The sequence below is a fragment of the Amblyomma americanum genome, chromosome 4 (assembly GCF_052857255.1).
Source record: "Amblyomma americanum isolate KBUSLIRL-KWMA chromosome 4, ASM5285725v1, whole genome shotgun sequence".
Classification (NCBI taxonomy): Eukaryota; Metazoa; Arthropoda; class Arachnida; order Ixodida; family Ixodidae; genus Amblyomma; species Amblyomma americanum.
The window spans coordinates 118,764,599-118,790,709 of NC_135500.1; the positions used below are offsets into that span (position 1 = coordinate 118,764,599).

Sequence of the window (26,111 nt, forward strand, 5' to 3'; positions counted from 1 at the left end):
GAAACCTGAGCCATTTTGTCTTTGATTTGCAGCGTGCTTGTTGCGTGGAACGTCAACCAACGTCCACCTCTTGTTAAAAAACTATTTAGAAACAACCGTCCCCATTCCCGCTCCTGGCTTCTGTCTACCACACGCGGCTATGCTGCATTTCATGACGCTCTAGACACCACTCTCTCTAATAGTGGATTACAACGGATTCCTCCATTAGAGATATGGGGCTGTATGGTCAGCTTGCATGTGCATGTCTTCAGGCCTTCGCGCTTTAAGGAAAGCTACATGCACCGTCGTCTCACTAACACGCTGTTACTTTCGTATTGAACACAGAGAGGGAGGGAGGAAAAATAAAGGTGACCCACCCAGCTGACCATGCAAGCGCGATTCGTTTGGTTGCAGGAACAGTTTTGCAATCCACGCATGGGTGAAACAAACGGTTTTCTTACCTCAGCTGAGCTTCTAAAGCACCTCTGCTCTACGCGCCCCATACATCGAGCTGCACGTCTTACTTGCTTGTATGTTTCGTTAAAGCGTATGGCCGTTAGCGCAAGGACACTGTCACTAATACGTGCACCGCAGACTTCTGAATCAGTTAACGGGGCTCGCGTTTTACATTGAGCCAGTGTGCTGTAATGGCGCCTGTTTGAATTCGCCACCTCTTCCTGGACATTTGACCCATTATAACGGCTCATAGAATCGAATGTCCAGGCAGAGCAAACATAGTACGCGATCAATCAATGATCGGTAGAAAGGACAACAGAGCTCTCTGTACACGCTGCTCTCCTTGATGGAATGGGTCACGGCGACCATGTGGTGAAGCATATTAGTCATCGATTTCATGCATAAGGGGCGGACACAAGCGTTGTCTGCACACGAGCAGAAGCCTCACTGCCGCACGTCTCTCATAACCTGCGTAGGTCATGGAATATAGGCCACCTCAGTGGTGGCTTTGGATAAAGAGCCCGACACCCCAAGGTATAACTCTTCCCTTCTTTTATTTACGGTAAAAATCACGCACACATTGTAGCAGCCGAGTTGCTCGACGCTTGGACAATGTCTGTATACGCGGCGGCCCTTTAAACTCATGAATGACACAACATACATGCGTGAAATTTTATAATTAAATGTCTTACATTCTAAATCAAGTTCCGAAATTTCTGTACAGGTATTTTTTACACCTCAAGTTTGTGACGTCTGATTTTTTCTGATCGGGCTGTATAAACGAAAAAAGAATAATTGACTTTTCTTGGCACTTATTTTCTTTTTTTTACAGCCCGTAGTCAACAGATTAATAAAGACGTCCTTGTAGAAAGCAGGCCACCAACTTGAATTGAAACTAGCAAGCAGGCAAGTTACGGCTGCTGAGTTGCAGAACAACCGACTCACACGACTGAGTCAATGACAAAACACTCGTGCCTGCATTTTTTGTCCTGTGTTTACCTTTTTAATTTACGCTCTGAATTTGTAATAATTTCAAAGCACGTAAACCAGCATTACGCGTAACAAGTCGAGCTGAAATGACAATTCTGGCGAAGGCACGCTGTGTAGAACAGTAGGGGCACAATGCATGCCCCTGCTCGTTTTATTGCAACATAAGGCACACTATTCAAGGCATTCAGGTATAATGACTCGGCCTTTGCAAGGCTAGCTGAGCGTATTGAAACGCCGCTTTTTCTAGTATTTTAGGGCACAAAAGAGAGTATATTGAAAGAAAGCAGCACAAAAACAGACCGGATAAAATTCCCATTTCCAAGCACCATCGAATGGGACAAGCTAACTGCCCTCATTACATGACAGAGCACATAGCGGTCACAACTTGCGCGAGTTTCAACAAGGCACTTGTTCACTAGACACTTTAGCGCATGGGACTAGCATGCTACTATGCACAAGCGTGTGGTGAAGTTAAGACAATGCCCATCTCAGCTACAAAATACGTTCGGCATCGAGCTCACGAAGATGTATTTACACATGAAGTACAGCAGCTCTGCAGCATTTTTCGATGAAATGCGAGCGATGTGCTGCAGTCCTTATATACCTCGCGGAAAACGCGAAGTGCTACATTGGCCTACGAGTATGAAGAAGATCAACGATATCTAGCAGCAGTACGGTAACCATATACTATACTGCCAAAAAATATGTTAGAAAAAAAGAAATAGCCATAGCACGTTTCTGTACACATTGCTTCGGCGACCACATTTTCATGCGCGAACACAGTGCGGTTCTAGAAATGTTAAAAGCGAACCACATTCTTGTCGCGGGTCATAGTTCACAGCAACACATTTTTGTTTACAGCCAGTTTCATTATGCGTCATTCGGCACATGCAAAGTATAGTGCACAGAACAGTTCGCAACTAACATGGCGACTAAAAGTCCGCTTGAGTTATGTCACCGATATAAGCGGCAATTTCAGTCGAGAGAACGGTTAAAAGCTTACAGGGCTAGACTTTCAGAATCTTTGAGGCTGAAGAACAAAATTTGACTATTTTCACCAGCGGATGCCCTTCAGAAGTTAATTATCATTGTTAGCTGTTAGAAAAGGGTCAGCTGAACTGCCACACAAACACTAGCACTTATTACAGATTCGAATAGACTTTCTGCTGAAGTTTGTAGCTGTGAGTGAGTACTGCAGTTGCATGCTACAACAGAACTGGCAGAAAAATGCAGAAAATTAAAAATTTCTTCGTAAAACATTCCGAGACATGGCTATAAAATATTTTTTTCAAACTTGCTTGTGCATGGATTGCTTGCGATATGCCTGAACACTAAGGCTTGTATTCACATGGAATAAAAGAAGACATACAGTCACGGTTGGACAGCGATGACCGCGCGTCAAGTTTTCCTACTCACGAGTACCTTCACGTGGGATCAACATCGTACTGTTGCTTCGTTAACAAATGCAAGTTGTTTCAGCCGAGTCAAAATTAAATAAAGCTTTACTTCAGGTACTGTTCATACAGGCCAGCTTTCTGACATGTTCAGTATGCTTTCCATATCACCCGAAAAAACGATACTACACCATCATTAATTACATCACTGTATTGCTTCCTTAAAAAAATTCAATAACGCTGTCATGCATAGCATGACAAGCATGGCAAGCTCTTCAAGGCGCTCGTTCTTAAAAACTATGATGAAGACATCTTTAAGCAAGCATATATACACACATGTGGCCAGAATTGCACAGAGAAGGCTTGGGCGTTCAGCTCTTCTCAATCTTTGCGTTACAGAAATCTGGATGTTTTTCGTGTTTGAACGCAAGCACGTGTTGCAAGTGCGGAAACAAAACAAAACAAAACGTCGTTTTTTCATAGATAACGCGTCGATTTTGATCACTGAAGCACTTCGTATTACATTGGGCGCACCTGGAAAGACTTCGTGCTATGTTTTACTCCCGTTATTCAAGAACATGAGGTAAAGTGTCGAGTTCGTTGCTGCTGTCGAGTTTGCTGCCGCACTGATCGAACGGCACCCTGCCGACCTTTGTTGCTAGAATTACGGAAACTTCCGATGAATACCCTGAAAACTGCTCAGAAATGAGGCTTTTATGTGCTATCAACATGCTAAAGCTGCAGTGCTAGGATGGTTCATATTTCTCACTCATTACCATTTTTGTGTGCGCTAGCGCATCTTCCAGGTCAAGTAATCGCTCGAAATAACAACAGCGCACGTACTACGTTCAGTGCACTGCATCGGCATTGGCATTACGCGTGATTTCTAAGTACGACTCATGCGACGCTCATCTCAAAGATTAAGATGTCGCACTTAACGCTATTACGTGGCGAGCTCTGTGCACTACCACTTTAGCTTTATTTGGAAATGGCAATGACATTTGGCAATTCATTTGGCTCGACTGTCCGGCCACATTAGCAAGAATAGTAAACTTGGTTGTGCAAAAAAAAACAATAAATCTTACATGGCACATATTTCAATACTTTTCTGTCGGGGATCTCGAAACGCACGTGCGGCGCGTAAACTATGTGATAATGTTCTGCATGCTTCCGAAACTAGAATTACCTTCTTCGTACAGTTATGTAAGTAATATGTTAACGACGAAAGCTAGAGGCTCCAGCTGTGACACGCAAGTGGCCGCATTTCAAAGATTTATACCCCCGCCCTTGTGTCCAGTCTGCAAGATCAGCGACTGTGAGGTGGATATCCACCACCTGTTGTGGGACAGCCCGGCGCTGAAGCCGACGAGAATTCGGCACCTGGCGGCAGTGGGACTCTCACCGGATAATCCGGATTGCTATATTGCCTGGACACAGGGTCCATATCATCGTTCACTTCTTTCATCAGATCAGCCCACCTTTTCTCATTTAGTTAAACATCTTACTAATCTCTCACTTCATAGTTCTTACGCCCTGAGGCAATAAACATGGCTTAAAAAAAAGACTTTAGCACCAATGTTGCGTATGTCGCACAGAATTCGGCACACGCGACGTCATGTTAAGATAATTGCCCACATGGGCAGGTTTTTAGTTCAAACTCGCATCAACTTTTTCTTTTATTTCTGAAGCGCACAGCGGCAGTTTAGTTTTCATATACTCTTTGTATAGATATACTAAACATAGAAGAGAACACCAGAAGAATAAAAAACTTTTAATGACTCAAACCTGTTCAGAGGAATGAAATGACTATGCATGTCTCTCGTACAAGAAAAAAACTAAATCGTTCAAGTGTATAAAGGGTTCCACATAGGAGACCTTGGAAATAATGCCGTTGCGAAGACTCTCCTGCCTGCAGCCAACTGAGGCAGCAGCGAGGTAGACGACGCTCCACACAGCAAACACTGGACCCCGTAGTGGGTATGTGCCAGCAACGTCTGAGGCCTTCCTTCCTTCCTTCCTTCCTACAGCAAACGAATATCCTACGGTCGTGCGCGGAACAGTTTGGGAGAGCTCCTAGGTGCCCTTAATCATTTGATCTGAAATATTGTAACTCTTAAATGAAAAAAAAAAACTATATTAAAAATAATCCACTTCCACCAAAAATGTTTGTAATCGCCCCATTCAAACGGTTGCACATACGGTGCAACAGAGAGTACGCTTCCTTGTAGTTTAGGTTCACTGACATTTCGCATAGACATGTTTGAACCAGTAATGCTGGAAAAGGCACTTGAGCAGTAAATAGTAAATTAACTTTCACCGTCGCGGAATACCCGTCAAAAATGCCATGACGTTGGTGCCTAGAGGTGCAAACAGAACACCTGAAAAGGTCCAGATTGTGAGGGGGGGGGGGGGGGGGGGGGGCAAACAAGAGTTTTCAGAGTATGAAATGCACCAACAGCTAATTTGTTCAACGCTCACCTAACGTCATTTGGCAGTAAGGCTAATATCTCAGCACCACTGACATCATTGTGCTATACTTTCACCAATGTAGCCTTGTATCCTTCAGCAATATGGTTGAAATCTTCTGCTACGAAGCAATGTGCACCTATAATGTTACATGATACCCCATTTAAAGAAATAGGAATTACTGGTTTCCTATATGCAGTAAAAAAAAAAAAATATGTGAGTTCATGCTAATGTGTATATACAGCCAATAACATTTTCTTTTGACTTTTCACATCAGCATATGTCTGCAGTTGCAATTTATAACAACATAGCTGCACACAATGCCGATAAAATATCAACTTGAAGCATTCATAATGATCACAACTTCCATAACTCATGGTGACTAATATCTAAGCTGTTTTCACAGTTTCACAATGCCAGCTCATGAAGCGCATCAGAAAATGTGCAGATAATTTTGTTTCCCTTCCCAACATTTGTTTAACGCTCCAAAACTACCTTCTCTGTCTTGAAAATGAACATAAAAAGATAACAGCACTGATGTTTCGTCCAGAAAAGGAAAAGATAATGTTCAACCCGCATTCACCTCTACCAATGATCATGGGCAACCACACATGAACATAGCGCGTTTGGCTATATTCGATTCTTCTTTTTGACCTAGCACTGCTCACTCTTAGTTCTCTTTCAAAACAAAAAAATATGGCTCAAATCTGTAGTGCTCGGTGTCAACAACAAGGAAAACAATAAAAACGACGTGCAAAGAAGGTGGGTAAGCGCACATTCATTCTGGGTGATAACTCATGTAGAAAATCTCGTTACTTGTATCTTGGTCGTGCTGCCAATGCGATGCCAGTTCGCACGAACACTTCATGGCCGCGCGGAATGCCAAAAGCTTCGCTCTAATAAAAACAAAAGTAGTCTTAAACGCGGAGGCGAGTCGTCGTTCCTCAGCGACGACGTCGACTAGACATTCACACAACGTTGCCCGGTGTCACAAAATCTCCGCTGCGCTACGCACTACACAGTATGACAAAATTGTAGAAAAAAAATACGCATGAGCTAAAGCCTCAAAAATGTATAAAAAGTAGCCGTGCACGGTGTCACAACAACATATTGAGCATTCACAGACCGCCTCGCTCCAACACGCATTCGCTGTCTTCAAAGTGGTTAACCTTTCTCCCGGCCTCAGCTCCTGTCTTCGGCCGGATGAGGCGAGGATGCACGCGCGACCGGCGCGACGCGCAGCGCCGAGGTGATCGACAGAAGTGATCCCGAGGTCTGCAGGAGAGCGAGCACTCGACAACCAGTCAGCGGCCCTCACAAGGGTTCCGCGTCGCACGCACGAGTAAAACGTCCAGTACGCATCCCGCGTGGGATCCGGGATGGGGTCCAGCGAGAAACAATGTTATGGGAATGCTGACATGGTGATCACAGGCTGTGGTGGGGTCTCGTCCACAGAACTAACATCGGTAGCACTCCTGTGGACAGGGATAACACAAAGAAAAAAAAGAGGCCGTCTCTTGCGCGCAGAGTTTGTGCTCGAGCGGAAACCGTGTGGACCAGTGGTTCGCTGGATGCGATGGGCGGCGGAACTTTTGTTTGTCGTTTCTTCTCGCAACAAGGTGGCTTCCTCTTGCTCACTTCAGCACGCGTACTGGAATGTACGTGGGTTGCACCGGTTTCTGTGCGGAAAAGATGGGAAAGAAGATCGCTCAGACAAAGCACCTCAGCGGCAATAAGAAGCGCTTGTAATGCTACATCCAAGCTTGATCCAAATGTCTGCGTTGACTTGTTTGGTATTTTCTTTCAAATTCAGGAACCTAATTAGTCCAAATCACTGCGTAAAAACTCGAGAAGCCAGTCGACAACAACTCTACCTTTTAAGTCATATACCTGGGTGTGATTCGGCGAAGATCCCTCTATAGTCGCTGCTTCTCGATAACCAAGTAAACACCGTACGCACTCCTTATTTACATGTCCTGCCTCTCGTACTCTTTTTAAGTACCATGTATTTCATTACTCTTCATGTTTTCAGAGCGAACTTTAAACTTTGCATTGCAATGAATGCGCATTAAAACACCATAGTGGAAAACAGAAGTATAGGCATCCAAGAAGAAGTACAGATAAATGGAGGTTCGCCACTGCAGAGTTCATCTCACTGTCTCAGGCATGCCTCAAGCATGACGTCGCACGTGCACCGCATGCGCTGCCGTGCAGAATAAACGTTGACGAGAAACAGATGGCAGAGATAAAAGCGCGCAGTTTCTTCACAGCATAGAAACAGAGACATTCGCGCATGCTGCATTGAGTGCGGAAGTACACTATGTCGTATTATTATTAAGATTTTTTCTTTGAATGTAACTCGTAAGTACTCCAGACTTTGTTTCTGTCGATCTTAGTTCCCACTCCGTCTTTTCCCTTCTTTGTTGTTAATATTATTGTTTCCTTACTTTCTGAACCTATGCTTCCTGAAACCCTGAGTCCCCTGATCCACGAGCGCAGTGTCCTTGTTGGTTTAAAACGTTGTTCGAAATCACGCAAGCTAAGCACAACAGCGGCTATGTGCGTAGAAAAGGAAGAGGGGAATCGAGCCTCTCCTCGGTCTCAGACGCTTCCGCTCGTTGCGCCTACGTCATCAGCATCGCGCATGCAAAGGATGCATGCCTCAGAAAGTCGTCCGGCGCGACACGCGGAATTCCGAGGGCCTTTTTCTGTTCACAACGTGTCTGTTGTTATTTTTGTAACGCACGCCCAGACTTGGCAAGCGGTGCTGACAGGCCGCGCCATATGCGCCTTCGGCCGGCGTGCCCTCTGACCGTGAAGTACGTAACGGGCTGTCTCGACTATAGCTGTACCACATCGGCGGTGAGATTAGTTCCTGTAGAAACGAGCTGCGAAAGGCTAACCATTAAAGAACCTCGGGCTTCTTGCGTTTCTACAACGCTCGAGCTAGAAAAACAGCAGAAAAGCGTGATTAGCACTCAATCACCGGAGAGGCCTGACTCACTTGTTCATTGAAATCATACTCAAGGAAGCCCATGGTGGCCAGGGGGATGGGGAAAGGGAAATAATGTGACCGGTTAAAATTTGGCTTGACGCGATTAACTCAGCCAGAAGCTATGAAATGGATATGGAGCTTGGCATCTGCTTTGGTTGTTGTTGAGTTTTGCTGACGACCAATCTGTACACCTATAGCACATGGAATCTGCTTCTCGCCTTGTTCTTCGGTGATGTCACGAAGCGACTGGTTACAGTGCCAGTTATCCTGGCTGACGTCTCTTAAACAGCTCCTCGGTGCAAAATAATTACAGGACTCAGCACTAAGAGTCAAGGAGAGTCAATGCTCCGAAAAAGTCCTTGCACAGTACTTCTTAAATCGCACCTGGATAACTGTCCTGACGAGATAAAGCCAAATAGACTGGCGCTTGTTTCTTGTATAGGGCCACCAACTGAATGCTCTTCGCTTAGACACATCTCAGTATTCCAGTTCACACATTTCCTCACATAGGCGGCAGCTAAAAGCGAAGCCGTGGAAGAAAACAGTGACGAACAGGCTATTGAATGCAAGCAGCACCGGAGGTGAAAGATTTCAGGGAGGCTTTTCAGACGTAGGCCGCAATGCAGAGCGACGTCGAGAAGGCCGGCAGAGAGATGGCTTCCATACACGTCGTTATACTTACTGCGTCATGTTCACACAAGAGCCACCATGTCGCCCCTTCTTCAATACTACTTGAGCTACGGGAGAAGTGGAGGTACGAGCTACAGATAAAAATATTCTCCTTTTCGCGCAGCGTCGCGCCGCTAATAGGCACCTTTAGCATACCGCGTACCGTGTTAACGTTACCGGTAATGCAGTACCGGGAGCCCGCGCGCAGCCAATACGCATGCGCAAATCGTCTTGCCGGCGCCCAGGTACCCGACAGCTGTGTGTGCGTCTGCAGCATCAGGACCAATCAGCCCGTGCTCACCGGCGGCGGGCGGGCTAGCGGTACTCTGGTAGCGGTAACGGTAACACGGTACACGGTACGCTAAATATGTCTAATATGTTATGTCTAATATATTAGACACATTTAGCATACCGTGCTACCGTTACCGGAGTACCGCGATCCCGCCCACTGCCAGTGAATACGCGCTGATTGGTACCGATGCGGCAGGCGGGCGCGCAGCTGCTGAACATCTGGTGCCATCTGGCGCCGTCAAGGTGATTTGCGCATGCGGATTGGCTGCGCGCGGGCTCCCGGCAGTCCACTGCCGGTAACGGTAACACGGTACACGGTATGCTAAAGATGACTATTTTCGCTGCCTGCTTGAAACCGACAACCGAACGCAGTGTTTGCATTTGAAGCCAAACTGCAAGTACTGAGTCTGAATAAAAGCCGTACCAACGAAAGCCCAAAACCAGGTCTCTGTAAGGCCTTAAGGGCAATGATACTTCAATACTGTCCTAGTTATATCGAACATAAATAATGTATTTATTTAATTTCGAAAACAAGTTGCAAACGGAAGAGAAATCACCACTGCGAGGACTTCAGTGAGCGACGCTCAAAGTCCGTTTAAAGTTGTCAGCGCTGCCTAATTTTAATGGTAACTGTATACACAGGAGACTGTGGCAGTGTCGTGCGAAAACTTATATTCTAATGAACAAAACGTTGGGCTGAGCCTTCTAGCAGCGTCATATATCTTCTTGGTACAAAACGTGCATGTGCACATACCTATAATTGTGTGGCCCGGATAAACGTTGCACATAACTCCACAAGTAAAGAATATTTTTTAACATGGCTGAACGACAAAAACGTTACTTGTTTTCAAAATACTGACTGCGCATAAATGCTCTTGGCTGAGTAGAAGGTGTCCCTACACGTTCCAGAGCAAAGGTTTCTCTGGTAGCTTAGCCCAATTAAAAGATCTTTGATCCCTACATGTGTGATCCCTGCAAGAGAAACTCATTTGAAATTGGTGGAAAGAATTACCACCAATCGTTTTAGAGTCCAAAGATTTTTTAAAAGAACTGGAATGTCATTTTTGTTAGGCGAATATGTCTTAAATTGCACTGTAGCATCGATTTGTGCCCCCCCCCTTTTTTTGCCTTTTGTGAAGGTTTGGTCGCAGTATGGTTTAAAAAAATAAATAATTCAATTCTTCAGATTGCAAAGGTTTCAGGCCGGTGATGCACATTAAGCGGGGCAGTGAAATGCTCGTAGCAGTGCATAAAGAACTTTTTACCACCTCGGTTCTTAACTGTTACTTCTTTGTTCGATGCATACATTACAGGTGGCAGCACTAATGCACAAAATTTCTGCGCCTTAATCTTTGTTCCCCATTTGACGCTCACAAGCCACACGTAATGTGCATAAATCAACCGCCATGCAGCACCGCCCGAGATGCGGTGACAAATGGAGGCAAACGGAGTGAGGCAAACGGAGTGAGGAAAACACTGAACAGTGTGCTTACCGGCCTCTTGGTGTATCGTATGGCGTACACTAGCGTCGCAAGCAGGATGATGCCGCCAATGATGACGGCGCCGAAAGAGCCCACTGTGACGTACTGCGGAAGCTCTTCCGTCACCAGGCGCAGCCTCGACAGCATGTTCTTGTCGGCTGACGCGAGCTGCAAAAAAAAAAAAACGATAGCGTCGCCGTTATTTCGTGCACGCTGTGTGCCTCGATCAGTGCAGAAAAAAATCACCCTCTTTTGCAGCCGGCTGAAGTATTTTCCACGTTGATCGTATCGGCATATGGTGGCGGCGGCAGGCAAGCAAACGGCCAGAAATTTGGCAGCAAATAACTCATGAGAATAAGCTCTCGAAATAAGCTCTCAATATCAGTAGCGGCGCCAGCGGTACGTATCGTTGGCAGTACGCCGTTCGTGCGTCGAGCGTTAAGAATGAATGGTAATTTTTTAGATGACCATTGTGCACCATTGCTGAATATTATCTGTTGATTACGGCAGACAGTTCAGCTTGCGTACGGCAGACAATTCAGCTTGCGTACGATCGCGACCCCGGGCGAGAAAATCGGAGCGCGTATGGCCCTTTTCACAAGCTGCGTTTTCCGTCTGTCTAGTCGCAGCAGACGCCTTTGCTATGGGTCTCCGTACAATGGAGTCGTGGTTGCAGAGTTGGAGTTCATCCGCTATGTCGGTGTGATCGTTCTGCGACTGATCAATGGGGAGCTGCGCGACTTCTTGTCCCATGTGGTCACGTGGTTGCTTCAGGCGGGATAATAATAATAATAATAATAATAATAATAATAATAATAATAATAATAATAATAATAATAATAATTGGTTTTTGCGGAAGGGAAATGGCGCAATATCTGTCTCATATATCGTTGGACACCTGAACCGCGCCGTAAGGGAAGGGATAAAGGAGCGAGTGGAAGAAGAAAGGAAGAAGAGCTGCCGTAGTGGAGGGCTCCGGAATAATTTCGACCACCTGGGGATCTTTAACGTGCACTGGCATCGCACAGCACACGGGCGCCTTGGCGTTTTTCCTCCATAAAAACGCAGCCGCCGTGGTCGGGTTCGAACCCGGGAACTCCGGATCAGTAGTCGAGCGCCCTAACCACTGAGCCACCGCGGCGGGGTTGCTAAAAAAAAAAAACACTCAGGAGGGAACGTCACATGACGATTTTGAAGCGCAGTCAAAAAACCACCGCAATTTCAGGTATGGAGTCCGCGGCGTATACATGTTTAAAAATTACAATTTGACCTTTACGGATTATCTAGATGCGCACTATAGTATTGTTTTTAATATCGTCCAATGTGCACGAAATTCCCAGTGGTAATTTAACAAGATTTTTTATTTATTTTTGCGCTGTGCCTCTGTTGCCGTCACAATGCTTTCACGCGTGCTTAGTTGCATAGTTACTATTTCGATTTAGAACAAAATCAGGACACGTAAAAGTGTGCAAGTAGGTGGTGGAGTCCTGGGAAGCGATTCCTTGCCAACGTATCCACAAAGGGTTCGCTAAAACCGGCTTCCAGACGGTTGTACCTGATGATGGGACTAACAGCTACTAGATCGAAGACAGAGACGAATGCTCTTTCGACATAGAAAGATTTATGGTTTATAAGGGTTTAACGTCCCAAAGCGACTCAGGCTATAAAGGACGCCGCAGTGAAGGGCTCAGGCGGCAGGCGAAGGCGGCAGGCGACGTGCGCAGCGGACTTTGCGCACTCTAGCTTAGAAACACGCCCGTAACCTGTTCTCACTCTTAAAATTTTGTGAGTGTGCCTCATAGTCAGGGCCAAAGCAATATTTCCTCTACGGCAGCGGTGTAGCGGCAGTGGAGATAACCAACGGCGTGCTTGCGGAGACGAAGTCACATCACGGGTTCACGGGGGAGGTGTGCTTTCGTTCGGTGCCTGTGCACTCCGGCTTAGTAAAAACACTCCCATAAACTGTCACCGAAATCTGATTGTAAGTGAGCAAATTATAATATACCAGTGAGAATGCGCGCCGCCAGTGTTTCTGCACAGTTGGAGCGCAGCGGCACGGTGGATCGAGCGCCGGTACCCGCGGCTCGGCACGCATCTCTTCCTGCAGTACGCCCGCTCGCGTAGCCCGCTCCAAATGCTGTTAGCCCTCCGCACCCAACAAGTAGATTGTTTTAATTATTTAAATCGTGCGGGTCTGCCTCTCAGCTACAAAACAAAATATTTTATCGACGGTGGCGATGACCAAGACGACGGGCTGGTTTCGTGAGATGTGCCCGTGAGAAACCGTGGACAAACCGGAAACGGCTTTGGGGGGCTCTGGTTGGCCAGTCGCGTGGGGGACTTCCGGGCGACGAGCGAAATTTTCTGTGGGTGCAGATCCGAGCGACACGGCAAGCGACACATGCATTTTGCTTCGCGCGACGGCGTCGCTCGTCGCTTGCCGCCGTCGCCTTCGCGTTCGCGTGAGTTTTCGCGTACATGGAGTCCAGACTTAACGCACCTTCTTCTTCTGCCTCTTAATACATGGCACATACCCACACGGGGGGATTGGCCAGGGTGTAGTGGCATAAACAAGGAAATTTCCATAGGAGATTATGACAAAATTGTAGCACCATGCGTGAATGCTCTCGTAGATTCTTTTTCGTTGCCCGCTCCATCGCGCGTTGAAAGCGGCTCACAGCACTTGCCCATTTGGCCTTCTTGCTTGAGAAAGCAAAAAGCGTCGGAACGAAGTCTGGGTGCCGCGGTCACAAAGTGATTCCCGCACAGTATTGACGGTGCCCAAGGGCGGCACGATCGTCGAGCCGGCGAACTGCTTTTATCCACGCTTCGCGTCGAAGGCTGTCCAGGGAAGCGCTCGGAAAGCGAAAAAATCAGAGTTTACTTCCCTTTACACATTGGGCATTGCTGCCGTATGCAACACATTTCGTAGGGATCGCCAAATGCGTCGCGCTGAACGCCCGACGGCTGCAGCAACGCACCCCGCGTAGGAAGCCGGTTTGTTTACACTTCCACGACCGGTCTCGAGTGGAGCGAGCGACCCTTCCAATATGTTTCGCGACACCGCCGCCAAGGGATGGGCGCATGCGCAGTCGCGTCGTGAAAAAGGCGGATTCGACCGCCGCGGCCGGGATCGAACCCGCGTCTTTTGGGTCAGCAGCCGAGCGCCATTGAGCCACCGCGGCGGCTATACATTCTGATGGAAAACTAAAGATAACAACTTGGGAGGCATATCACCTAAACTGAGAGCGCACAGTTCTTGTGATGAGCCGGTCCTACATGCACCATGCATATTTTTGAATTTTATTTACAGACAAAAGGGGTGGAGGGACGGGAGAGAAAGGGGGCGCGGATAAACATGGTTTTCCAGAAGAAACTATCTTGCTCTTCGGCCCTGGTGTCGCTGGTTGAAGCCATAAAGTATTGCGACAATAAACTAAAGCCAAAACCTGCCATTCCCGCTTGAGCTGATTTTTTAGGCTCCCTACGGACATAACCCGTTCTCGCGCTTTCATCGAGTTGACGATCAAGGAGGTGCTGCGGGTAGCATACATGGAGGGGAGTTAATTTTTCTTTGATCTTGCGATACGTGTGCGCAGATTTTTATCTATTTTTTTAGGTCGCCTAAGTTAACTACACGCTCTCAAATGCGAATAACTGACATTATACAGTGCGGGCTGTATTTATATTCAGCGGTCCTATTTCACCGCGGTGCCATTTTGACGCCGCCAGGGCTTAGTGGTTGCAGATGAAGTCGATATATTACTACCGGGCCACTAAAGACAAGGCGTTGTATTTTAACCAGGTGCTGCATGCTACGTCCGCGACCCGCAGCGGTGGCTCACAGGTTAGGGCGCTCGGCTTCTGAGCTGGAGTTCCCGAGTTCGAACCCGGCTGCGGCGGCCGTGTTTCGATGGAGTTCAAACAAAAAGGCGCCCCTACACTGTCCCCAGGTGGTCTAAATTATTCCGAAGTCCTCCACTACGGCACCTATTCCATCCTTTCTTCTTTCATTCCCACCTTCCTCATTCCCTTGCAGCGCGGTTCGGGTGTGCACCGAGACATGTGAGACGGTTACTGCACCATCTTCTTTACTCAAAAGCCTAACCAATATTTGCGACGTCATTCCCATAACCTCATCGTCGTAGACCTACGCTTGTGGGGCCACACTTGGATTGTCCCTGACACCTGCGAATCAAAGCATGCCAGCTAAGCACAACGGGATGATCCTGGCGACAGCGGAAACGCCGAAGGCAGCTGTGGTAGCGCAGCGCATGGCAACAATGCTGAGTGGTCGGAAGATGATAGCGCGCCATCGGAATCTGGTGTTTGGATATATTTGTCGTTCAAAAATTCTGGTGACAATTAAGGGGGTATGAAGGGCTTCGCGCAGAAGAAACCAATAAGGCTTCCACTCCCTTACATTACTTGCGATGGGCCAAGGGTGTGCACACTGAGCTTGTCAAGAAAAAAATTCACTGCTTTCTTGTTCAAGCAGGGACGCGAGTAAGAACAGAAAAAGAAATTAGGAGCTCACTCTGAGGCGCTTGACTGCGTGAAAGGCTACCCTCATTGCATATCGACAGAGACGTTACACCCTTACGACCTTCAAATCATGTGATGTGCATTGAGGATATATACCTGTAAGGTAAGTTCGCACTAGCATAAAAAGTGTTGCAAAATCCAATCTCGCACAAGCAAGACCGAGTTTTTCTGCAAGAAGTCCAAGGACGATTTGGGCAGCGGCGCCAAATGGAATCTTGCACAAGCAAAAGCCAGTTCTTGTGCAACATGTCTAAGGTCCATTTGTGCCTATCTGTGTCCTAGAATTATTTTATACAAATGTATACTTTAAAACCCAAAAATTTTACTTGTTTTTGATGTCAGATTTCCTTACATAATCAAGATTAGATTTCTCGCAATATGTAACTCTTCAGTCCCGATGTGCAATTCTGCCGCCCCGTCGCTAAATCACTTACCCCTAACTCTATGACCTATTTCTGCGTGTATGTTACACAACCGAAATGCAATAAAAATATTGGTATCAAAACCAAAGGCGCAGAGCCGAAGGGCATAAATCCGTCCCAGGATTAACAGAAGCTGAGTAGGCGACCTGACGAATGCAGGCCGTTCGAGTCTGCTTCTGATAGCGTAAGAAACTTCTGTTTTGTCGAGCCTGTCCCAATGCCGGTGTATCTGCAGTTCGCCTGCCCAGCAGTTTTTTAATGAAGCAGATCTAAAGACGGTGCTGCAGTCACTTTCACTTTCTTACCGAGCACCGGATGGCACTGCTGAGGGTCTCGAAAATAAAGATCTACAAGGCACGATACGGGCACCTGTATAATCCCCTTGTAAAACTCACAAAATCATGGTCAAGGCTGCAGCTGCATCAACAGCTGTGCTTGCTAGAAGCGTTCCCAGAAGACATGAAGGTACGGATGCAACTAGAAGCGCGCGCGCTCGCACGCACGCACGCAAGCTCGCATGCACACACTAACATTATACTTTTAGTATAGATGGCGCTAGGAGCCGGTCAACCTCGTGAACGTTTGCAGCGTCGAGACTAATCAACGCCGGCGGCGGGCGCACAGGCGGGTCTCAGTACGCGGTAAGTGGCGGCGGTACGCGCTATGCCAAAAGTCTCTAATCACACCGTGCACGGCAACGAGCGTCCACAGCCGCAAACACCTCAAGGCACTGGGTCGGGCTTTACATGGCGAAACCTCACAACACTCGACCGTGTGGAAGCATCCAGCGGTTACACGCGAACGCGCATATGAACGGGCTAAGCCGACGGTTGGGTGCCGCGATTAAACCAACAACACAGTAGGAAAGACAAGCTCAGCTAACGCCAGTTATTGTAGTAGTGCTACTGCGCACGCGCAACTGCGCGCCTTACCTGGCGCACGCCTGCCATTGCGCATGCGCAGCAGGCATCTGGTAATCCGGTGTACGTACGCGCTAGCACGCCTCCGCCTGCTGCCTATACTTCCCGACAATAAAGATCTCAACGTCGGGGTGATTAAACAGTAAGTTACGCCTGGCCGCTTATGCACAGTGTGTTGCAGAGTGCACGCTTATGCAGTGTGTGTTGCACAGGGTGTTGCATAAGTGTGTTGCATAATCCGCTGAGTCTCGTATTCCTACAAACTTTGCAAGAACGCTTCCAAGTTTGTAGGAATACGAGACTCGGCGGATTTAGGCCGGTGATATAGGTACGAATGCCTAGTTTCTCTTTTGGGTTACTAATGTCCTTTGCAAAGCTAGCCCCTTTCAGTACTTCTAAGGAACAGGTAGACGTGCGACTAAGAGGTGATATAGAAATTAAAGAAAAATGACACTCACGTTTTCAAACCAAAACACAGGAAAGAAGCGTCGCTCTTCGATATCTTCGAAGAATCTGCAGGAAAAAAAAACAACAACAGGGCAACACTGCGGGTCAACAAGCGTGAAGGAAACATACATGTCAAAGCGCTGCTGTAAAGAAAGGGTCGCTTGGATAAGGAGCCGCGCGAGACGCCGTTATGATAACGGAAACAACGTACGCGTATTGCTGCCTACGCGTCGCTAAGCCAGAGAAAAACAACCCGCAGTATACAGAGCGTAAGGAGCGCACGAAGATGTAGGCTCCAATTCAGCACTTGTCAACAGCGAAAGCAGCGATGTATGCAAGACCGTTTCTTGGGTCTGCCCAACACAGCCCTGTCGCTCGCGCTGTGGGCGCACAAAACAGTGACTGTAAGCGCTGTTTGCTTGCCTACGCAGTAAGCTTTTCAATAGCCGTGACACAACTCCGTGGCAGTTCGGCAGCATATCCTGTTATGAAGATTATCTTTTTTAAGAGGTTTTAACGTCCTAAAGCGACTCAGGCTATGAGGGACGCCGTAGTGAAGGGCTCCGGAAATTTCGACCACCTGGGGTTCTTTGACGTGCACTGACATCGCACAGTACACGGGCCTCTAGAATTTCGCCTCCATCGAAATTCTACCGCCGCGGCCGGGATCGAACCCGCGTCTTCTGGGCCAGCAGCCGAGCGCCGTAACCACTCTGCCATCGCGGCGGCTCGTTATGAAGATTAAAAAAAAAAAACTCACAGGACGGTTACGACTATGTGACGCGAGATTCAGCGATAGCTGTTTAGGCATTTAGTTTTGGGGATGTGTTGAGTTAGAAAAGATACAGTGATCTCATATCGCACTCGTGTAGTGGTCAAGTGATGCAACGCAGCACTGGCAGGCGGCTGTTCCAAACAGAGCCGCCCGAAGGGTAATGCGACCCAGGTTGACCGCGATATAAGGTGAGTGCGTTAATGATGGGTGGGTGCGCTAATTATGGGTAGATGTCATTAGCGCACCCACCGGTTACGCCGACGGCGGTCGCGCAAGCCAGGGACGGAAGCCTAACAGCTATCGCTGTAAAAAAAGAAACTCACTCAGTCAACATACAAGCCGGCTAAAATGAATAGGTCGAGAACTGGATAAGGCGGTTCAGGGAACAGAACTGGTTATTTTTAGGAGTATGATGAACAAAAAACACTGCCACAAAAATCATCCCATCTTGGTTTGGTTTATGGTTTATGGGGGTTTAACGTCCCAAAGCGACTCAGGCTATGAGAGACGCCGTAGTGAAAGGCTCCAGAAATTTGGACCACCTGGGGTTCTTTAACGTGCACTGACATCGCACAGTACACGGGCCTCTAGCATTTCGCCACCATCGAAATTCGACCACCGCGGCCGGGATCGAACCCGCGGCTTTCGGGCCAGCAGCCGAGTGCCATAACCGCTCAGCCACCGCGGCGGCTTAGTCACCCCAGCTTATAAATTTGTCAGATGCTTTCAGATTATAAGAGAGCGCGAACACAGACCACACGAGGGAAGGGAAGTCACCTAAACTTACATCCTCTCTTTTCTTGAGAGGATACGTAACTCGCATGGGATATCTCTGCCGGTGATAAATTTTGGGAGGCACTAAATATGCGCCGATACGCTATGCGGAAATTAGCTGGCGAGCGAAATCACGCGACCAATTCGACGAGGGACCCTGTCGCGCTGCTGTCAGATGGTCGCCGCAGACAGCGCAGAAAGCGACACAAGCAGCGATGAGGCAGCGAAGTCTGACGCTGGCGTCTGAACCACTTCCGTCCAGGCAGTGGCCGGGCCACAAAGGATGCGAGCAGGAAGAGGGCACTTACTCTCTTCAGGCACAGCGCTTCGCGGCTATTTCTAGAGCGACACGCCGGTCGTCGCAGCGGTAGGCGGCATAGACAACGCAGTGAAAACACGCCCTCTGAGACGAAGGACTAGTAGCACTCAGGGGCGAACGGCGAGACGAAGAGAAAGACAAGCAGCAAGGCACAGACTTGTGACAAGATGACCCGGGCATCGGCTTCGATCACGGAGACTGTCTTTGCGTGAATATCAAACAGGCAGAAAAACTTCATTTCTTTCCAACAACTGCTCCGACGAGGTGTCCGAGCATTTCCTTCGTTTTTTCTCGGTAGTGAAAAAGATTTAGTGTAAAAGCCCCTAGTCCGGGGCAGTATAGAAGGGGCTCGGTCGCTGTCGATAAGTTTTTTGTAGCGATAGCTGCATTACGGTGGCATTTCGAGCCCTCAGCGTGGCGGCGTCGCCACCCTGTGGCTGCGCCGCCACGCTGTCACTTGGTTGGTCACGTGGTGCGGAGCAGCTGCCGGCGCCGTGGCTGATCACGTGGTTGCTCACGTGGTTGGTCACGTGACCAAGCTCCACTCTTCCAGCTGTAGCTATCGCGTCACTCCAGGTTTAACCGGAGCTAACCCACCGCCAATGTTTTTTTACTAAGTCAGATCGCTGCTATTAAAAAATGATTTTTCGTGCCTGCGTGATGCTGACGCAACAGTACGCTCTCCACGAGGGAGGCCGACTAGTATATCTTTTAGTGAAATCATGCGGATGTGCCCGAAAGCATCCAATGGCTCAAGCCCCGCTATTTTCTCGTGTATAGGCCCCCGACAACATGCAGCTGCCCCGACACACCACATATGCGCCATGGCACTGCAGGGCCTTAACATCCTTGGTCGGCCGTCTATAAGGGACCCCACGCCCCTGTAGATAATTTCGAGGAGCTAATCTCTTAACCTAGCTGGACTTGGTAAGAACTTTAAGGAACTTGCACGCCCTTAAGGGACACATGGACGTCTTCAATGGCTGCTTGTTTCAGTTTTTATTTCTATTCGGGCTTCATGGTGATGGGGAAGCGGATTTGTTTAAAACGTGTGCTTTGTAAAGGTGCTTTGCGCATGACGCCAAATAAACGCACTCTTGACTTTTTGCTTTTTCCTAATTTTTTGTTTCATCGCTGCTTCCTCAGCTATGCGGGCTAAGGGACCGATAGTACTGGTTGAATGGTTGAGGGATAACCAATAGAAGATAGTGCAAGTTGGAAGTTCTGACACCGAATTTCTTGTATGAGACGTGTGGAACGTTGGTATTATGGCACGGGAAAAGCTCTATAGGACCTTTTGTGATGCGATTGATCCTCTCAAAGCACCAACTCGACCAATAACATGTATTCGCCAAGGCGGCATACTGCGTAATGACGGCTCTTGTGAGGTCGCCAGCATTTTTGGTCAAGCTCAATAAATTCCTGATCACCCGAAATTGAATTTTAATGTACCCCTGAGCGGCGTTTTCGGGCGTGCTGTCACAACAATGCGTTCACGGCTACCCATGTGACCCGCCGCGGTGGCTCAGTGGTTATGGCGCTCGGCTGCTGACCCGAAAGACACGGGTTAGATCCCAGCCGCGGCGGTCGAATTACGACGGAGGCGAAATTCTAGAGGCCCGTGTACTGTGCGATGTCAGCGCACGTTAAAGAACACCAGGTGGTCGAAACTTCCGGAGCCATTCACAAAGGCGTCCCTCATAGACTGAGTCGCTTTGGGACGTCAAACCAATATTCACGTGAATATTGAAGTGTTGAACGGTTCGATGTCGCGAAGTAACACATGGCGTATGAGGGACGCCATAGTGGAGTGCTCCGGATAAGTTGAGCGCCTGGGGTTCTTGAACTTGCAACATCGCACAACCACGAAGATAGAAGGCCAACTCCGTGCACAGAACACAGGCATTTTTTGCAATTCACCTACATCGAAATGCGGTCGACGCACAAACCCCCGCAAAATGAGGTTAGCAGTACTCGACTAATTACCCACCGCGGCGGCCGAGTGGTTACGGCGCTCGGCTACTGATCCGGAGTTCCCGGGTTCGAACCCGACCGCGGCAGCCGCGTTTCAATGGAGGCGAAACGCTAAGGCGCCCGCGAGCTGTGCGATGTCAGTGCATGTTAAAGATCCCCAGGTGGTCGAAATTATTCCGGAACCCTCCATTACGGCACCTTTCTTTTCTTCTTTCAGTCCGTCCTTTATCCCTTTCCTTACGGCGCGGTTGAGGTGTCCGACGAGATGTGAGACAGATACTGCGCCATTTCATTTCCCCCAAAACCAATTTATATTTATATACTTAATTATGATAGCAAACATTTACGGTGAATCCTCAAGGCAGACACTGCCGCTATTTAGTAGCATTACGATACGATCGAATAGCACGTTCCGCTTTCTCCGCCGAGAGTTCAGCACCTTCAGTTTGCGTATGAGACGAACGCGGAGCTTACTGAAGTTCAAAAAAAAGAAATACTTCAAAGATGTTTTTAATGCCTCGACATGACTGGCCGTCTGGACCTTAAGTGCCCGCCTCAAAAATCCCCCTTCTGTGCTTTCGCTTTAGTTCCCCTGTATAAATTCAAACCGTCAGTCACAAAACTAACTTGCATTTCTGGTTGCGATCGGTTATTTTGTGGCCTGCTCCTTACGACTGTTATTGTTGCTTGAGCGACTGTTTCTCACGGGCTTCAGTAGCATGATGATGAAATTCAACCCTCTGATTCTCAAATATCACAAGCGCCCGCGACCGGGAGCCAGCAGCATCAAATGAGGACAGTGGTAAGAAGAAAATCCTTACGAAACATTTTGAATCTTTTCGATCCAAACGCTGACTTGGAATTTCGCATTTGCGTTCACGGTAATGCCCATTTTCTGAAAACAAGAAGAAAAGCAGTTTTAGACATTGTTGCAACAAGAAACTGTGGGCGACGTTTTAGACATCAGTAAGATTCATTCGTGGGAAGAACTGCACTGTTTACGAGGCCGCGCAACTCGTAATAGCGTCAAATCTCGTCCTCTTGCCCTGGCATAATGGCCAGGTGCCGCTACCGCATGCAAACATATCTGTCTTTACTAAAAAACAAACGGGTATGTGCATAGACACGATCTATGTCTTTCCCAGGTTTCCTTTCACGGCTTGCCAGTCTACGATTCTCACGAGGTGCATCTCTTAAAACGTCCCAAGTAGTATGAGCTTCCTCTCTGCAGCCGTGGTTATTACAGATTATTAAGAGTAACAGCTGGCTGATGTCAGTGTTCAGGTGTTGTTATTGATTGACTAATTGAATGATATCCTAAAAATTACGACGTGTGCCGCACGGGCACGAAGCACGCGTCACCCTAGTATTGGTCACTTTTTACCATTCCGGCAAATTAAATGAAAACAGTAACTTACAGTGCAAAAAGCTGGTCTAGCTAGAGTACTATTCACTACTGACATCCCAACAAGGTGTACTCATAAGAACGCATAATAACGAGCTCTTGTAGAATACCGCGATTACGCGTTTGCTGCAAGAAAGAGAGATTTAGCACAGCGCGATCCGCGCCCGTTATCCACTACCACGCGCCGCCAATAAGCACGAGCTGATTGGTTTGGACGCGGCAAGCGTGCGCGCATTTGGTTGGCACCTGGCGCGGCGCCCTCAGAGTGATCTGTGCATGCGCAGTGGCATCACCCCTCAGAAGCGGATCACGGTATCAGATCGCGCTATGCTATAACTCTCTCATGACTGGTACGGCCCGGTGACTGTGCATACACGACTGACGACACCGAAGTATTTGCGTCAGCGCATACTTTGAGGAGGTGCCTATGCCGTGCAAGGATAGCGGAACCGTATACACAGTATGGCCTGGCTTCCAGTCTCTTGTGATGTTTTAATGCGAAGGACAACTATTCACTCACCGGCTCAATGTCTAAGTACATTTGGTGCTTCTTTGGATCCGGCCTGATGCCCTCCAGGCCTTGCTGGAAATAGGGGTGAGCGTACAGGTAGTGGGGAAACGAGATGATGACTGGAGATCCTGCGGACACAAGCCACAGCTGCTATAAGTTCGCAGCGCGCAGCTACAGCTGGAAGATCAGTGTTAGGTTAAAGTGTATGACAAAGTGCACTGTGTTCATGACGAAAACAAAGCGCAAACGATCAGTCAACAAGGCGCTTCCTACAAGAGGACGGGTTCGGGTTTGTGGTTTTGACCACGAACTCGGGACACCGAGCCCTGCTTTCGATCGCCCCGCATTGAGTTTGGTTCATTACTTGAAAAAGAAAAAAGAAACAAGTACCGTGACCGAAAAATCTCTTTCCCATTTGAGTTGCGCGGTAAATCGGGGCTTTTCTCAGCGGCTACCAGCCAGACTTCCTTGTACGCGTTTAGCGCTCAGTGTTTTCGCACGAAACCCACGAAGTGGCCTCCATCTAAAAAGAAATGCGTCGTCTCGGCACTAATAACAGCAGATGATTACGCCCTCACCGCCCACTGCTTTGCTCAGCTGTATGTAAGCGCGTGTGCACCACTGCCTCCACTGTTTCCTTCGCCGGGCGCGTCATCGTTCACTCATTTTCAGTGACGTCAGCGAAAGCTGGATGAGGCCACTGCTGGACTTACCCTCGCGAGGAACGAACGTTCGCGATCTGCCGAGGCCACGCGTAGCATTTGTGTGTGTTATAAGACTGCAACGGACGCGCGAAAATGAACTTCATGCTATGATCGAGCCGGGCGCACAGTTATGCAGGAAGGTCATAAGTTCAGAATGCGTTGGAGCCAAATGAAGTTCATGCTATCAGTCATAGTTGTTCATGCATAGTTATATCATGCACAGTTATTCACGAAGGTCGTAAATGCACTCTAGCTTGAGTCGCAACCCCAGTGGCTGCCGTTGATCTCGGTTGCGCAGTGAAACAATGAGAGCACCGCAGGGCAAGCTCGAAACACGCCTAATGCGGGAGCAAAGATGGAGCAAGCTGCCTTCTAGCACACTCACTTTTAGGGTGTGCGCCAGAGGACAGTTCACTCCCTTTTTAATCCTTTCTGTTTACAGAGTGTATGGTAGGTTTGCAATGCAGGTACCGCGTACTAACACGCGCCGATGGTAGACCGTCGCGGTTAGGTCACGGGCCTGAAAACGAGACCCGAGTTATTCGGCACCGACGCAAGGGTGGCTAATTAACAATTAGAGATCACTGCGGCTGCCCGCACCGGAAGAATGCGAAAGCGTTGACGCCTCCTAGGCACTGGTCGCCTTTCAAATTTGGCGCCATGGTTGTTTTCTCGTTCACTTGATTGATTAGTTATCTATTCACTCTGATTATACAGTCGTTTTATCCCGGCAACCATTTCGAGTTTTCAAATTTTCCGCCACGCTTCGTTCCCGCCCGCTCACTATATACCCGTCCAGTGTATTTACCCGTGCATTACCTTTTGCTTCTCATTAATTACCTAACTGCCTCTAATTTATCATTTTTTCTATCTCCTGGTTACGTATCGATCACTTATCTGGTCACGTGATTGCCCGTTTCGAGTTTTCGAACTTGGCGCCACGCTTTGGCTCCGTCGATCAACACTTCCGGTTTTTCAAATTTGGCGCTGCGCTGTAGTTCCGCCTACTTACGGCGTTTTCGAATTTCACGGCACTTTTGCTCTGGCCCCGCCTACTTTTTGGACATTTTTGGTTCTAATTGATTAACTATTCATCCGATTTCGAATTTTTTTTTTCGGGGGCCGCATCCTCACATCGTCCTCTTTCGATTACAACCACTCGTTTGACGCCATCACTTCCGAGTTGCCCACAACTGCTGCCGACACATTTTGCGGACACGATCCCCGCCGACATAGCCTAGTAAAGCTTTCGCTTTAATAATACCCGTGTTACACGGGCATTTTCAACGGCAGTTCAGTTGACTATCAGTTGAACTGAACGGCAGTTAGCGGTGTTACACGGCAGTGCTAACTGCCGTTGAAATCTCAACGGCAGTTGAGTTCGACTGAGATAGGGGATCCCAGTTGAACGGCCAACAGACAAGATGGCGACCTAGGGACCGAAAAACTTGCCCCCTTAATGGATTGCCTTGGCTCAATGTGCTTCGGCACGCGCAAATTTGTACCTCAAAGCAAAAAATACATAACAAGAATTGTCACTATAGGAAAGAATATATACACTACGATCATTTATAACCAGAAAAAAAATGCACACACTGTTTTTTTCTTATTTTCAATTCGCTCTAGACGCGAGGTCATGTGGTTAGAGTGCTAACTGAACTGAACGCGAAGTGCTCGTGTAACAGCTGGCGATTCCAGATGAGTTCAACGGCAGTCGAAATCCTCAAGTAGCGGTTAACTGAACTGCCGTTGAAAACGCCCGTGTAATACAGGTATAAGATTCACCACTCCCCTGTTCAGAATGCGTACAGCAAGAACTCATCGCTTTGTGCTCAATACTGCGGGCATCCGCATGTGTTCTCACCGCTTACATCCCCGGTTCGAAAAGCTTCGATGAAGTGGCTGTCACCCTCACCTTGAACACATGCGGACACGTTGAGCACGCCGCTGGGCAGGCACGTTTTGTCGCAGAAGCAGCGGCTCCCCTTGGAGCTGTAGTTGAACATCCGGGGCCCGGCGTAGTAACGACGAAGCTTCACGCCACGGGTTTCCACGTCGCCCAGAAAGTCCAGCACAATGGACCTGTCGTGAAAGACATCCCGGTCAGTGAAGAAAGAGCGTCTCCGTGCTGAAGGAGTCTCAGAAAACCCCGCCAAAAAATTCAGCATGTGCGATAGTGCGATATAGCCACAGCTTGCAACACCAGACAGTGGGGCGTCGGGGCCGATAAGCTTTCGGGCCTTTAAGCAAGCGCATCAGCGCAAGGGCGACTTCTGTATCCGGTCTCTGCATGCAGCACACACACTGCAGTCGCGGCCATAATTATACGGAGCACGCTTCGGCGGTAAACCTTCTCTCAAGCCTTATCTAGCGGAAATCAGAGGTTACTTGATAGCATATATGATAGAAAATACCGTTGGTGCGCTCTCGTGCAATCAATAGAAACTTTAACATTTTTAATGCGAAACACATGATAAAATTACGAACACCTCAACATGCCGGGCGGTTACTGTTTTCGCCGCACTTGAGATGAGAGCCCGCAGCGCGGGGAGGAAGGTATATATATGTTACCAAAGTTCTTCCAGTGACGAACA

At 48.2% G+C, this 26,111-nt stretch overlaps 1 protein-coding gene across 2 annotated transcripts in view; it reads right to left on the reverse strand.

The window, feature by feature from the left end:
- Window positions 1–6,375: 6,375 nt before the first annotated feature.
- The window catches only part of LOC144128274 (protein croquemort-like), an 82,747-nt gene continuing 63,011 nt past the window's right edge, over window positions 6,376–26,111 (reverse strand). Inside the window, exons 8-14 of one of the 2 annotated variants that reach the window (XM_077661560.1) lie at window positions 25,433–25,599; window positions 22,823–22,941; window positions 21,719–21,792; window positions 17,067–17,121; window positions 10,734–10,889; window positions 8,963–9,017; window positions 6,376–6,964 (exon numbers count right to left, since the gene is read on the reverse strand). In XM_077661560.1, the coding sequence (XP_077517686.1) occupies window positions 9,009–9,017; window positions 10,734–10,889; window positions 17,067–17,121; window positions 21,719–21,792; window positions 22,823–22,941; window positions 25,433–25,599 (580 nt within the window). In that variant the 3' untranslated portion in view covers window positions 6,376–6,964; window positions 8,963–9,008. The remainder of the gene's footprint in view (window positions 6,965–8,962; window positions 9,018–10,733; window positions 10,890–17,066; window positions 17,122–21,718; window positions 21,793–22,822; window positions 22,942–25,432; window positions 25,600–26,111) is intronic. The other variant, XM_077661559.1, reaches the window with a different exon arrangement.